Source organism: Thamnophis elegans, chromosome 16 (assembly GCF_009769535.1).
Source record: "Thamnophis elegans isolate rThaEle1 chromosome 16, rThaEle1.pri, whole genome shotgun sequence".
NCBI classification, from domain to species: domain Eukaryota; kingdom Metazoa; phylum Chordata; class Lepidosauria; order Squamata; family Colubridae; genus Thamnophis; species Thamnophis elegans.
Window position 1 is genome coordinate 35,196,160 of NC_045556.1, and position 14,029 is coordinate 35,210,188.

At 47.2% G+C, this 14,029-nt stretch overlaps 1 protein-coding gene across 2 annotated transcripts in view; it reads right to left on the bottom strand.

Moving 5' to 3' along the window:
• MAPKAP1 (MAPK associated protein 1) overlaps positions 1–14,029 on the bottom strand; it is a 127,132-nt gene that overhangs the window by 19,394 nt on the left and 93,709 nt on the right. The window contains exons 8-9 of one of the 2 annotated variants that reach the window (XM_032233326.1): positions 10,292–10,399; positions 2,776–2,916 (exon numbers count right to left, since the gene is read on the bottom strand). In XM_032233326.1, the coding sequence (XP_032089217.1) occupies positions 2,776–2,916; positions 10,292–10,399 (249 nt within the window). Of the gene's footprint in view, positions 1–2,775; positions 2,923–10,291; positions 10,400–14,029 lie in introns of both variants that reach the window. The other variant, XM_032233325.1, reaches the window with a different exon arrangement.

Below are 14,029 nucleotides of genomic sequence, written 5' to 3' on the forward strand. Positions count from 1 at the left end.
ACAGGAAACAGTTGCTGGAGCTAAGCAGCCACCATGAGAAAGGATTGGCAAAACAGCTCAGCTCAAATTGGATCTGACCGAGAAGGAGGCTCAGCTGAAGCACTTCACTGAGGACTAGGAGCATAGGCCTTCCAAGCAGAGGGAAGACCTGCGGGAGTGCAAGGCCAGGTGCCGGCGCCTGGAGGCTCAGCGGGTTGAGATGGTCAGCCAGTTCCAGGCCATGATGCAGTCCCACTGGAACGAGGCCCTCCGGCTCTTCCCCACCAGCTGCTCTTCCCTCCAACCTTCACCCAAAGCCCCCCACCAGGAGGCTGAAGCAGACCCCATGTCAGAATTTCTGCCCTCCTCCGACCCACACAAAAAGGCCCCGAAGGGGGAGATTCTCTGCAGCAACACAAGCGTTCATTGCACCTATCCGTCCCCAGAGACCATAGTTTGAGGACCCCGGATTTAGCATGATATAAAAAATGCCAATAATTTTTCTGCAGACCACCAAGATTTTCTCACAGACTGCCAGTTGGTGACTGCTGCTGTAAAGCATTGTGCGGCGGTATATAAGTCTCTAAGTGCTACCCTTTGAAAAAAAAAACTTCATATGAGGATGATGAAATTAACATAAATTCAATTTTACAGAGAGACGGATCGGAGCGAGAAGGATAAAATGTGGAACGTCTCTTCCACAAATCCAGCAGGTTTATTTCCTCAATTCGGTACAAGTGAAAGCTATTTGTTTCTCGACAGAAAGACTCGCTGGGTTAAGCATTTGTCTTTGGTGATCTGTCACGACCTTTCCGAGCTCTTATTTCTTGACAGATTCCAGATACAAGTGAGTCAAACTTCCCTGGAAGGAAACTATCACCCCAAGATGGTTTGCTCAAGAGCAGAAAACACGCCGAAAGCTGCCCTCCATCAACTCCAGTATATAAATCCTTCCTTAACAAGACAATGCATGAAGGAGGGGTGAGGGGTGGGGAGAAGGGAAGGGAGGAGGAAGGGAAAAAGGAAAGGGAAGGAAGAAAGAAGAAAGGAAAGGGATGGAAAGAGAGGGAAAGGAAAGAGAAGGAAAGGAGGGAGGGAAGGAAGAAGAAAGATAGGGAAGAAGAAAGGTAGGGAAAGAGAAGGAAAGAGAAGGAAAGAGAAGGAAAGGAAAGGAAGGAAGGAAAGGAGGGAGGAAAGGAAAAATAAAGATAGGGAAAGAGAAGGAAAGGAAAGAGAAGGAAAGGGAAGAAGGAAAGGGATGGAAAGAGAAGGAAAGGAAAGAGAAGGAAAGGAGGGAGAGAGGGAAGGAAGAAGAAAGGGAAGAAGAAAGGTAGGGAAAGAGAAGGAAAGAGAAGGAAAGGAAAGGGAAGGAAGGAAGGAAGGAAGGAAGGAAGGAAAGGAGGGATGGAGGAAGGAAGAATAAAGAAAGAGAAGGAAAGGAAAGAAAAGGAAAGGGAAGAAGGAAAGGGATGGAAAGAGAAGGAAAGGAAAGAGAAGGAAAGGAGGGAGGGAAGGAAGAAGAAAGATAGGGAAGAAGAAAGGTAGGGAAAGAGAAGGAAAGGAAGAACGAGAAAGGAAGGAAAAGAGAATAAAGGGAAGGGAAGGAAAAGAGAGAGAAGGAAAAGAAAAGAAAAGAGAAGGGAAAAGAAAGGAAGACAAAATGAAAACTTGCCCAAAAGGATAATAAACAACAACGGACAATAACACCAAATAGGAAAACAGAAATTCTCTTTGTGGCTTTAATTCTTCAGGAAATGAATATCACATTTGGTTCTCTCTCTGTCTGTCTCTATCTCTCTCTCTCTCTCTCACACACACACGTGTGGGCCACAGTTTATATTTTCCCAACTTTGGGAAAGAGCAATCAAATCTCGCCCAAATGCCTCCACTCCCATTCATGCACAAATCAGCCTCTTTCTCCCCCCCTCCTCTTCCTCTTCCTCCTCCTCCTCCTGCTGTTTGTGTGTTCAAACGGCTGCCCTCAACAGTGGAGGCACAAAATGGTGCTTTCCTGAGACAAAAAGTGCCTTTTCTGAAACTAACAAGCTGGAAAAGAGCAGCAGGTACATTTTGTCCCAAGCGGACATCATGTTGACGTAGTCGGGGAAGTGATTTTTTAATTTTTAATTCCCTTCCTCCTGCTCCAATCGTGTCCGATTCTCAGAGACCTCCCTGCCGTTTCCTTGGTGGCGTTTTCCAGAAGGGGTTTGCCATTGCTACCTTCCTAGGGCTGAGAGAGAGAGGCTGGCCTGAGGTGTGTCCCCCAGCTGCCTTGGTGCTCGAGGCGGGACTAGAACTCAGGGCCTCCTGGTTTCTAGCCTGATGCCTTAAACACAATAGCTCTAAAACAGGGGTCGGCAACCTTAAACACTCAAAGAGCCGCAAAGGTCCTAAGCGGAAGCTCCCCATTCAATTCTGGAGCTGACCGGAATTCCCCCACCATAGAGTCTCCTCCTAGCGCGGCATCCTTTTTTCTCCACCTGTCCTAACCAAAAGCCCTATCAACCGTGGAGCCGATGTGCAACAAGGAGCCGCAGCAGAGGGATGAAAGAGCCGCATGCAGCTCCGGAGCCGCAGGTGGTTGACTCCTGCCCTAGAACATTTTTAATTGCAACGTCTTATTGTCGCCCTCGTTTGGCCAAGTTTAGTTGAAGGTCCAAAGTCCCAGATCTCTGGGAGTTTGTCGGTTCTCAGATTATGTTGCTGAAGGATGCCGGACACAGCTGGGAGAGGTTCAAAGGGGCCCTTGGGGGGGGGGGGGGGGAAGGGGGCATTGGACGTGCCCAGCCGACTTACCTAACTGAACGTCCGTGGTGAAGCGGAGTCGGTGGATCATGCTGACTTTGAAAGACTTGTAGTGATGGCTGCTCAGCATGTCTTGGACGGTGGCGATGTCGATCTGGGGGTCTTCTTCCGAGATCTCCTCCCCTCTCGAGCCTCCGCCAAAAGAGAGAGAGAGAGAGAAAGAACAAGAGAAAGTATGATTGCCACTCAGAAACACGGAAAGGCCAAGGGTGATCATAACCAGGCGATAGGGTTTTGGTCAGTGATGCAATTCAGCTGGTTCTATCCGGTTTGGGCGAACTGGTCACGGGGACAGCGGGAGGCTCCACCCACCCGCCCATCATCACATCCTGCTTTTGATGCTCTGCGCATGCGCGGAAATTTGCGCACTCACATTTGCGAACCGGTAGCGAAGTTAAGTTGATTTCACCCCTGGTTTTGGTGCTCTGTGGGGGGTTGGAAGGTGGGAACTGGGGAAAGGAGGCGCTTGCTTGGAGAAGAAAAGGTTTGACAGGCTCAGTGAAAAGCTGCAAGCGTTAGAAGAGAATATCTGGAGCTGAGAGTAACAACTAAGACCATTCAGGGACTGGAGGCTAAAACACACAATGAAGTTGCAACTACTTGGCATGGGTAGCCTAGTGAAGAGAAGGACCAGGGGAGCCATGATAGCAGTCTTCCAATATTTGAGCCAGAGTCAGTTCAGGTAACAAACAAATACAGCTTTAATTCCACATTTATTCCATTTTCCCCTCCCGTAGGTTTAGGTTTATTAGATTTATATGCCGCCCTTCTCCCAAGGACTCAGGGCGCTGTACAACATTAAAAGAAACACATAATACAAAAGTTAAAAAAAAATTAAATAGAATATCTCAAACCCAATTAAAATTGACAATGACATTTTTTTTAAAAAAAGTTGGAATTAAAATTAACGATCATCAATAATTTATTTCCTTTTGTTCAGGCCAGGCTGGCTTCCTGGAAAAGTCAACTTTTTAGGGCGTGTCGGAAGGACCGGAGGTCGGGGATTATACGAAGCTCCGGGGGGAGCTCATTTCCAGAGGGAAGGCGCTCCCACAGAGAAGACTCTCCCCCTGGGGGTCGCTAGCCGACACTGTCTGGCCGATGGCACCCTGAGGAGGCCAACCCTGTGGGATCGCACTGGACGATGGGAGGCTACCGGTGGCAGTAGGTGGTCTCGCAGGTACCCTGGGCCTAAGCCATGGAGCACTTTAAAGGTCATAATTAGTACCTTGAATCGCACCCGGAAGACAACCGGCAACCAGTGCAGGCCGCCTAAAAGGGGTGTAACATGGGAGCACCTTGGTGCCCCCATGATAACTCGCGCAGCCGCATTCTGGACCAGTTGAAGCTTCCGGGTTCTCTTCAAGGGCAGCCCCATGTAGAGAGCGTTACAGTAGTCCAGGCGAGAAAGGACGAGGGCATGAGTGACTGTGCACAGAGCATCCCGATCCAGGAAGGGGCGCAACTGACGTACCAGGCGAACCTGGTAAAAGGCCCCCCTGGTCATGGCCGTCAGGTGTTCTTCTAAACTAAGCCGCGTATCCAGGAGGACGCCCAGGTAAATGGCCCAGGTATTTGGGCTGTTGAAGGAGGCTGCCATTGCTGTTCTCCACATGCTTTTATCCTGTCTTCCGAACCAAGCCCGTCTTCGGCTTGGAAAAAAAATTGGGATGGCAAGGAGGAGGAACGGATAAAATAGGCCCCAGAAGAGTAACAAATTGCTCCCAAACGGGGAACACACAGAAAGCAAAGCTCAGTTGGTACACGGAGAGTGAGGCAGATGGCCCCGTCATTACAATTTCACACCAAATGCTATGCCGCGTGAAATCCGTCAGGACTTCCGAATCTGTAAAATAAATCAGGCTCGGCTGACTTCATCAACGCCTCGGAAAGACCCGGAGAACTGGAGAACTCTTCCCGTTGAGCTCATGAAGGCCACTGCTACTACATTTGGCCTATATGGAAATAAGAACAGCTTTGGTCTTGTCACAACCGTTTCTGTCTCAGGATTGTTGTTCAGATGCTAAGTTGTGTCCGACTCTTCACGACCTCATGGACCATAAATCCCCCCCCCCCTGCCCCGGCCACCGCCTTGTCCTCCACAAAGTCTCCCAGACTTGGCCAAATCCATGTCCGTTTTGTTGATCCTATCTAACCATTCTTGTGGCCCACCAGCTGACGGCAGATTCAGACAGTGAGGAGGTTGGGGAGGAAGATGGGCCAGTCCTGGAGTCTGAGGAAGGCTCTAATGAGAGCTTTTGTCGGTACAAGGTTCACTCCTTGTCCCGACATATACCCCTTTTATTAATTGACTGAGAATTCTGCTCATTCACGTCCAGCAAAGTCTTTGGAGGGAGGATTTACAGTCACAGACCTTATCTGGCTTGGAGAGCTGCCAGGCCGATCTCTGCAGAACCTGGCCAGGAGTCTCAGAGAGTCACGAACCGATTAAGTGAACTAATTGTCTCCTGCAAACTCCACTCCCCTTTCGCTCCTCTTTTATTTCCTCTGGGAGGGGCCATTCATCGTCCACCTGTGGCCTTATACTCCCAAGACGACCCCTGTTCTTTAACTGGCAACTCTGCGCATGCGCACACTGGGAACAGGCTCCAGCTGTTCTTCTGCCCCACTGATGTTTGACTGCAAAGGCAGCTGATAACTGGCATACAGCCCTGGCCCCCTCTCTGCCTCTGATACAGAGCCCTCCTCATCATCTTCCCCAGACTCCAGGACTGGCCCATCTTCCTCCCCAACCGCCTCACTGTCCGAATCTGGCCACAACAGCACCCACTGGAAAAACACCCAATTATTCCATTCCAGTGGAATAATTTCAATGGCACAAGAGGAGGGAAATATTTTCAGAGAGGCAGAAGAGTGAGTTTGGATTCTCGGACAACATCAAAGATTAAGCCGAAAATTTCTACCCGCAGCAAGGAGGCAAGACATTTCAGGAGCATTTCAGATCGTTCCTTAACATAAATATGAAGAGCCTCAAGGCCCGCTCTTAAGCAATCAACACAGAGGTCATGTAAATTGCAAATGAAATAAATGTAATGCTTAGAAGCAAAAAAATTCTTGCCGGAGGTTTGCTTAATTCATGTCTTCCATGGACCAACAATTAAGCGGAGTCCTTTCCCACCCGATCAATGCTTGTTTTCTCGGCCCTTTTTCAGTTTCAATAACCTCACTTAGATAAGCAGCCTGGAATTTTTTAAAAAAGCAATCCTCTGTATAGAGTTATTACAGGGACACGGTGACTCAGTGGTGAAAACGCGGAGCTTGTTGATCAGAAAGGTCAGCGGTTCGAATCCCTAGTGCCGCATAATGGAGTGAGCTCCCGTCACTCGTCCCAGCTTCTGCCAACCTAGCAGTTCGAAAGCACGTTAAAAAATGCAAGTAGACAAATAGGAACCACCTTTGGTGGGGAGGGAACAGCGTTCCGTGCGCCTTCGGGCGTTGAATCATGCCGGCCACATGACCACGGAGACGTCTCCAGACAGCGCTGGCTCTGCGGCTTTGAAACGGAGATGAGCACCTCCCCCTAGACTCGGGAACGATTAGCACATCTGTGCAAGGGGAAGCTTTACCTTTTATAGTTGTTACTTTCAAATATTTGAAAATCCTTCTTTTTTTTAAAATGTAATTCCGCTGCCTATTAAAACAGCAAAACAATCCACCGAGGGGGAGGAAAATCCCACAATGCCATCCCGACGACAAGAACAATAAAGTAATAATATACCCTACAGTTTGAGGCGTGATGTTTCTTATTAGGATGATAGCAGAGCCCCCCCCCCCCCCCTTCAATGGTTCTGCAAATCGCACTTGATTTTTTTCCGTCTTAGAGAGAGATTCTGGGATGAGTTGTCTGCTTTAGGAGTTCTCCACGTTGGTAGGTTTTTAAAAATAACAACTAATTAGCTTCTTGGGAGTAGTTAAAGGATGTGTTAGGGAAAACGAAAGAGCGGGGGAAGAAAAGGTAGGATTTCTCCAAGGCGTAATACGGCTTTCAAAATCAGAGCCCAACCTGGTGCTAGGAAGCAAACTGCCTTGGATTCAAACCCTTAGTTAAGAATGAGGACTTCTCAGCGTTTCCTATTTGGGCTTCCAGATGTGTGGGTTTTAACACCCCACCCCACAAGATTCTTCACCAAGGTGGTGAGAGCTGTGGGATTCTGGGCACCCATCTATCTTGTTGTTGTTGTTAGTTGCGAAGTTGTGTCCGACCCATCGCGACCTCCTGGACAACGTTCCTCCAGGCCTTCCTGTCCTCTATCATCCTCTGGAGTCCACTGAAGCTCACGCCGGCTGCTTCGGTGACTCCATCCAGCCACCTCCTTCTCTGCCATCCCCTTCTTCTTTTGCCCTCCATCTTTCCCAGCATGAGGTTCTTCTCCAGGGAGTCCTTCCTTCTCCTTAAGTGGCTAAAGGGAGAAGGAAGGTGTCAGGCCTGCAGCCATCTTTTCTTTTGGATCTTTGGCCTGCTGCACTTTCTATTATTCTACTATGCCTTTTCTTTGGTGGGAAAATGGGATTGTACGGAGTTAGATGCTATATAACCATAACAACATTCTTTCTAGAAAGCCAAGGTCATCCTTTGTCCCTGCACCTCTGCACCTGACCGGAACTAGATGGGTGGAAGCTGCCAGCATGGCAGTGGGAGATTGGACCATGTGATGGACTTATGGGTGTGGGGGCAAGATCTTGAAATTTCAACTGGGTGGGGAAAACCGGGAAGCTTTCAGATTCAGGTTTCCCCAAATGTGCCAACATGGCTCTCTTCATAAATTGGAATCCTTTGTCCTGGACTCTGATTTACTTTTGGATGCTATGTGGGACCCTGACAAAAGGACTCCCTGGAGAAGAGCCTCATGCTGGGAACGATGGAGGGCAAAAGAAGGAGGGGACGGCAGAGAATGAAGTGGCTGGATGGAGTCACCGAAGCAGCCGGCGTGAGCTTCAATGGCCTCCAGAGGATGGTAGAGGAAAGGAAGGCCTGGAGGAAGGTTGTCCATGGGGTCGCGATGGGTCGGACACGACTTCACAACTAACAACAAGAAGAATTTGAAGAACTAGAAGTTGCCAAAATTGGTTTGGTTAACAGCAGCCCGAGTCGCTTCAGTTGTGAGAATAAAATGAAAGGCCACCTTTGGGGTAACATCAATGAATTCTACCAAAGGTTTTCTTCAAATGAGTGTGTCCACAGACCAAATGCCGTTGATGGGTACTATGGTCTTCACATATGACAGAATAGTAGAGCTGGAAGGGACCTTGGAGGTCCTCTAGTCTAACCCCCTGCTCAAGCAGGAGACTCTATACCAGTGTTTCTCAACCTTGGCAACTTGAAGATGTCCGGACTTCAACTCCCAGAATTCCCCAGCCAGCATTCGCTGGCTGGGGAATTCTGGAAGTTGAAGTCCGGACATCTTCAAGTTGCCAAGGTTGAGAAACACTGCTCTATACCATTCCAGAAAAATGTCCAATCTTTTCTTAAAAACTTCCAGTGTTGGAGCATTCACAACTTCTGGAGGCAAGTCGCTCCACGGGTTAATTGTTCTCACTGCCAGGAAATTTCTCCTTAGTTCTAAGTTGCTTCTCTCCTTGATGAGTTTCCATCCGTTGCTTCTTGCCCTGCCCTCGGGTGCTTTGGAGAATAGCTTGACTCCCTCTTCTTTGGGGCAGCCCCTCAAATACTGGAACATTGCTATCATGTCTCCCTTAGTCCTTCTTTTCAGTAGACTAGACACACACAATCCCCGCAACTGTTCTTCATATATTTTGTCTTATCTGGAAAAGGCTGAAGGAACACCTAGCTGCTACTGCTTGTAGAACTGCTGTTACTTAAAGGAAACCTTCAGACCTGAAATAATACTTCGCTCTTCCAGCCTCAGAAGAATGAGCGCATCCCTCCCCCCCCCGCCCCGAAAACAACAATAAAGGTTAGTTGTGCTGCACTACCCCCACACCCTAAATCCCCCAACCCACGCTCTTATTGCTTTAATGTAGTGGTATATTGCTTAATGAAAGTTCTTAATTGTAATTCAATTAATTACATACACAGCATCCCCAATTACATTTTCCAATAAGATATTGGCTTTGATACAGGACTAAAGGCACTTAACCAATTTTAATATATTAGGACCAATTTCCCTTGAATACTAATTGCGGTTTAATGACGAAATGAGAACCAGGAACTCTCCAGAAGCTGGGTGGGAAGTATAAAAAGGAAATTAACCATGAATAGTGCAGGGACTTCTCCCAAGCAGAGAAGAGAGGTGGGGAAAGGAGAGGAGGAGGTGGAGGAGGGGTGGGGAATAAAAACCCCACTGCAACGCAGTTCCTACCGAACATTCCCAAATATGGGAAGTGGTTGTGTCCGTCTTCCCAACCCCAGGAAGGGCCGGGTGAAAAAAAAAAAGAGAAGACGTCTCGCGTGCTAATGATAATATTAAAAAAAATGTGATTCTCCCCCCCACCCTCCGCTTAATCCCTTGAAATATAAATACGCAAGATCTCAGAACGCAGCTTTTTTGGCGTTCGTTTTTTTCCAGCATCTGTTCAGCTCCTTAAAGAGAATAAGGGCGGAGGCCCGCATGCGTGCTTCTTCTGATTAAAAAAAATAAAAAATAAAAACCGCCTTAACGCTGCAAATCTTTTAATCTGAAGAAATGGCTAATTTTAATTACAGCAGCTAAAATTAGGCGGGGGATGCCTCGCAGCAATTGGGAGATCTCTCAGGACCATCTGAAAAATGGAGTAACAGCTGTCCAGGACTATACCTTCCCCCCTTCCGCCCCCCCCTCTGCCCCCCTTTAAGATATGCCATAAATGCCAGGCATGAAAGGTAGCAATCCTAAAGAGAGGAGTGGCCAGAAATAACTACAGAACTGCAATTTGTCAAAAGTACCGAACCGTGGATTTGAGATTTTAAGATCAGTTACTGAGCCCTGGTGGTGAGAATGCAGGATTGCATGCTAATTCTGCCCACTGCCAGGAGTTCGATCGTGACCGGCTCAAGGTTTGATTCAGGCTTCCGTCCTTCCGAGGTTGGTAAAATGAGGAACCAGATTGTTTTTTGGAGGGAAATAGGCTGACTCTGTGAACCGCTTAGAGAGGGCTGTAAAAAGCACTGCAAGCTGAGAAGCCAGGGGAGGTAATTTACATGAGCTAGAAGTGTTTTTATAAAGGGCTGCAAGGAAGGAAGAAGGGAGAGAAGAAGAGAGAGAGAGAGAGAGAGAAGGAAGAGGAGGAGGAGAGCAGATTATGTTGAAGAAGGAAGGAGGAGGAAGAGGAGGAGGAGGAGAAGAGCAGATTATGTTGAAGAAGGAAGGAGAAGAAGAAGAGGAGGAGGACGAGAAGAAGTGGTGGTGGAGGAGGAGGAGGTGAAGGAGGAGGAAGAAGAAAACAGGCAGGAGGAGGAGAAGGAAAAGGAGGAGAAGAAGAAGGAGGAGGATGAGAAGAAAGAGAGGAAGAAGAAGGAAGAGGAAGAAGAAGTATGGAGCCAACCTACTATTCTCCCGGACGAGGCAAAATTCCAGAGTGTTTTGGCTCTCCAAGGTACAATTTAAGTCGATGGGAATGTTGGGCTCACTCTGCTTCTCCAGGCGGTATTGAGGCCCTGAAAGAGACAATAACAGCTTTTATAAGGACCATCGGTGGAGATTCTCGGTCCTGCCCGCCCAGGTCTTGGTTGTCCCAAAAGGTGCTTTTTTCAAGAGGCAACTGTTTTTCCTTGAAGACATTTCACTTCTCATCCAAGAAGTTTCTTTAGTTCTCTGCTTCCCACGTCCTCAAGGATAAAGAAAGGATGTCCAGCTGAAAAAGCACCTTTTGGGACTTTATGAGGGTGGCCGAAAAGACTCCTAGGGCTGGAAGGGAGAGAGAGAAAAAAGAGATAGAAAGAAATAAAAAAGAAAGAAAGACAGACAGAGAGAGAGAGAACAGAAACAATGAAAAAATGAACAAACAACAGAAAGAAAGAAAGAAAGAAAGAAAGAAAGAAAGAAAGAAAGAAAGAAGAGGAAGGATTAAGAGAGAAACTATATGGAAGGGAAAATGATAAGAGTGAATGAGAGAAAGGAAGGAGGGAGGGAGTCTAAAGCCACAGCAACAATGTTAGAAAAGAAGGAAGGAAGAAGTAAGGGGAGGGAAGGAAGGAAGAAGGAAGGGAAAGGAAGGAGAGAGGGAAAGAAGGAAGGAAAAAGAGGAAGGAAGGAAATCTAAAGGCTCAGCAATAATGTTAGGAAAGAAGAAAGGAAGGAAGAAGGAAGGGGAAGGAGGGAGAGAGGGAAAGAAGGAAGGAACTCTAAAGCCACAGCAATAATGTTAGGAAAGAAGAAAGGAAGGGAGGAAGGGAAGGAAGAAAGGAAGGGGAAGGAAGGAGAGAGGGAAAGGAAGGAAGGAAAAAGAGGAAGGAAGGAACTCTAAAGGCTCAGCAATAATGTTAGGAAAGAAGAAAAGAAAGAAGAAGGAAGGAGAGAGGGAAAGAAGGAAGGAAATCTAAAGCCACAGCAATAATGTTAGGAAAGAAGAAAGGAAGGAAGGAAGAAGGAAGGGAAAGGAAGGAGAGAGGGAAAGAAGGAAGGAAAAAGAGGAAGGAAATCTAAAGGCTCAACAATAATGTTAGGAAAGAAGAAAGGAAGGAAGGAAGGAAGAAGGAAGGGAAAGGAAGGAGAGAGGGAAAGAAGGAAGGAAAAAGAGGAAGGAAATCTAAAGCCACAGCAATAATGTTAGGAAAGAAGAAAGGAAGGAACTAAGAAAGGAAGGAGAGAAAGCATCCCAACCAAGCAGCGTCACCTAGAAATGCCAAAGTGGTGCGTCCGATTTGCAACCGAGCACGTGGTTAGTCTGGAAAAACAGGGCAGGATGGACGACACAACCAGAGCAACAAAACAGCGCTTGGAAAACCCCAACCAAGAAAAGCAACAAGAGCTCACTTTGTCTAACAAGGGAAGGGGGGGAAAAAACACCCATTTTATCCAGGATGATTATTTGTCTAAACGCTTCCCTCGCTTGCTGAAATGGAAACTTTGCACGGTGTTGTCAGACCCAGCTTAAGAACGGAGCAGCTTGGTGTAAAACGATCCTCCTACGGAGAAGGTACAACTTCTCCCCTCGTCTCCCACGGCTGGGAATCCGCCAAGGGCCCAGCCGCTTTCCAAAAATCTGCCCCTGGTCTCGTTTACCGCAGGAAGCCGGTTTCCATCAAAGTGGAGATTCTTATCGGCTCCCAAATTCGGGCCAGAAACGTTTGAACAATCCGTCCTGCGCGCCACGTCTGAGACTTTTGTTCTCGAGCTTGTTGGAGGCCAACAATAAGCAAGGATGGCTTGTTGGATTCTAGTGGAGGGAAATCCAATCTGTAATTTTTCTTATTCGCTGTTTCCCTGTTGTGGGAACTGGAAGAGGCAAGAATCTCGATAAAACGTGTGTGTTTACATTTGTGTGTTCCAGCGTAACTCTGGAACGCCTTGAGCAATTTCAACCAAACTTACAACCAAAATACTCTGGGGGTAAGGCACCCCGACACCCCTCGTGGTGTGTGTTCTGTTAAGATACAGCATGTTGTGCCTTCAAATGGCTTCTACTGTACTGCCTTCAAATGGCTTCTACTGTACAGTGCAGTGGAGTTGCCATGGTAATGGCATCATAGTACTCCACAAGGGGGCACCCTCTAGTAAGGGGGAAAATCCAACATTAGAAATTACGTTTGGTCCAGACATTTTGCCCGTATAATTAAATATCCGGGCAACGCTGAGTTATCGGCTAGTTATCAAATAAATAAACAAATTATAAATAAGCCAGCCAGCCATGACTCTTTTCCCCCTAGTGAAATTGTCTGCTTTCTAGCCCCTTCAACTTGGGGACTTCCGAAAGGAATCCAGTTGGCCTTTGTAGGCTAAATGATGATCTGTTCTAAACTGAATTCCGGGAAATTGCAGAAGAAAAGCGTTAGAAGGGAATCTTGGAGGTCTTCTAGTCTAACCTTCTGCTCAAGCAGGAGACCCTTGACCATTTCAGGCAAAGCGTTGCCCAGTCTCTTCTTAAAAACCTCCAGCGATGGAGCACCCACAGCTTCTGGTGGCAAGCTGTTCCGCGGGTCAATTATTCTCACAAATTAAGGAAATTTCACCTTTAGTTCTAGGTTGGGTCTCTAAGAGCCGAGGTGGCGCAGTGGTTAAATGCAGCACTGCAGGCTACTGCTAGATCAGCAGTTCAGCGGTTCAAATCTCACCGGCTCAGGGTTGACTCAGCCTTCCATCCTTCCGAGGTGGGTGAAATGAGGACCCAGATTGTTGGGGGCAATATGCTGACTCTCTGTAAACCGCTTAGAGAGGCCTGAAAGGCCTATGAAGCGGTATATAAGTCTACTGCTATTGCTATTGCTATTTCCCATGGTAAGATTCTCTGCGTTAATTCTGACTTCACTATCCGCATTCCAGCTATATGACACAAAGAGCTTATTTTAAAGTTGATTTCTACAAAACAAGTCTTCGGTGAGATTTTAAAAAAAAAAGATTTAGGATTTTCCAAACCTTTCTGAGTCCAAATGTCGGTCAAAAATCATCCCCAACAGACCTCAATTCGGCTTGATTTATTTTACGTTTCAGTGCAATTAAAGGAAAGCCCCATTAATTAAACACCCTTGAAATGACGGCTTTGTGTATATTTAACCGCCTTTATTTCGTATCGGGTGAAAAATTAAAATTTCATCGCCTCGGGCGGGGAGGTGGCTGTATTCAGCCCTGGAGGGTATCGAACATAAGCCATGGATGGCTGGATTGGGCCCTTGGCTTATCTAGTCCGACGGTCTGTTCTCCCATCGCCCAACTAATAGCACAAGGAAGACTATTGGTCCCACAGCAGATGGCCTTCGGAGGGAGGCACACTAGGCAACTGAAGAATGCGGCTTAAAGTAACACACCCCAAAACTCAACCAGCCACTTCGTAATGCACAATTTGACTAATGCTCTTTCTTTCTTTCTCTGTCTCTTTCTCTCTCTCCGTCTCACTGTTCTCTCTGTCTGTCTGTCTCTCTCTGTTTCTTTCTCTCTTTCTCTATCTCTCTGTCTCTCTGTTCTGTCTGTCTGTCTCTGACTCTTTCTCTCTTTCTCTTTTTCTCTCTGTCTCTTTCTCTCTCTGTTCTGTCTCTTTCTCTCTTTCTCTGTTCTGTGTCTGTCTCTTTCTCTGTCTATCTGTCTCTTCTCTTTCTCTTGCTCTCTCTGTCTCTTGCTCTCTCTGTCTGTCT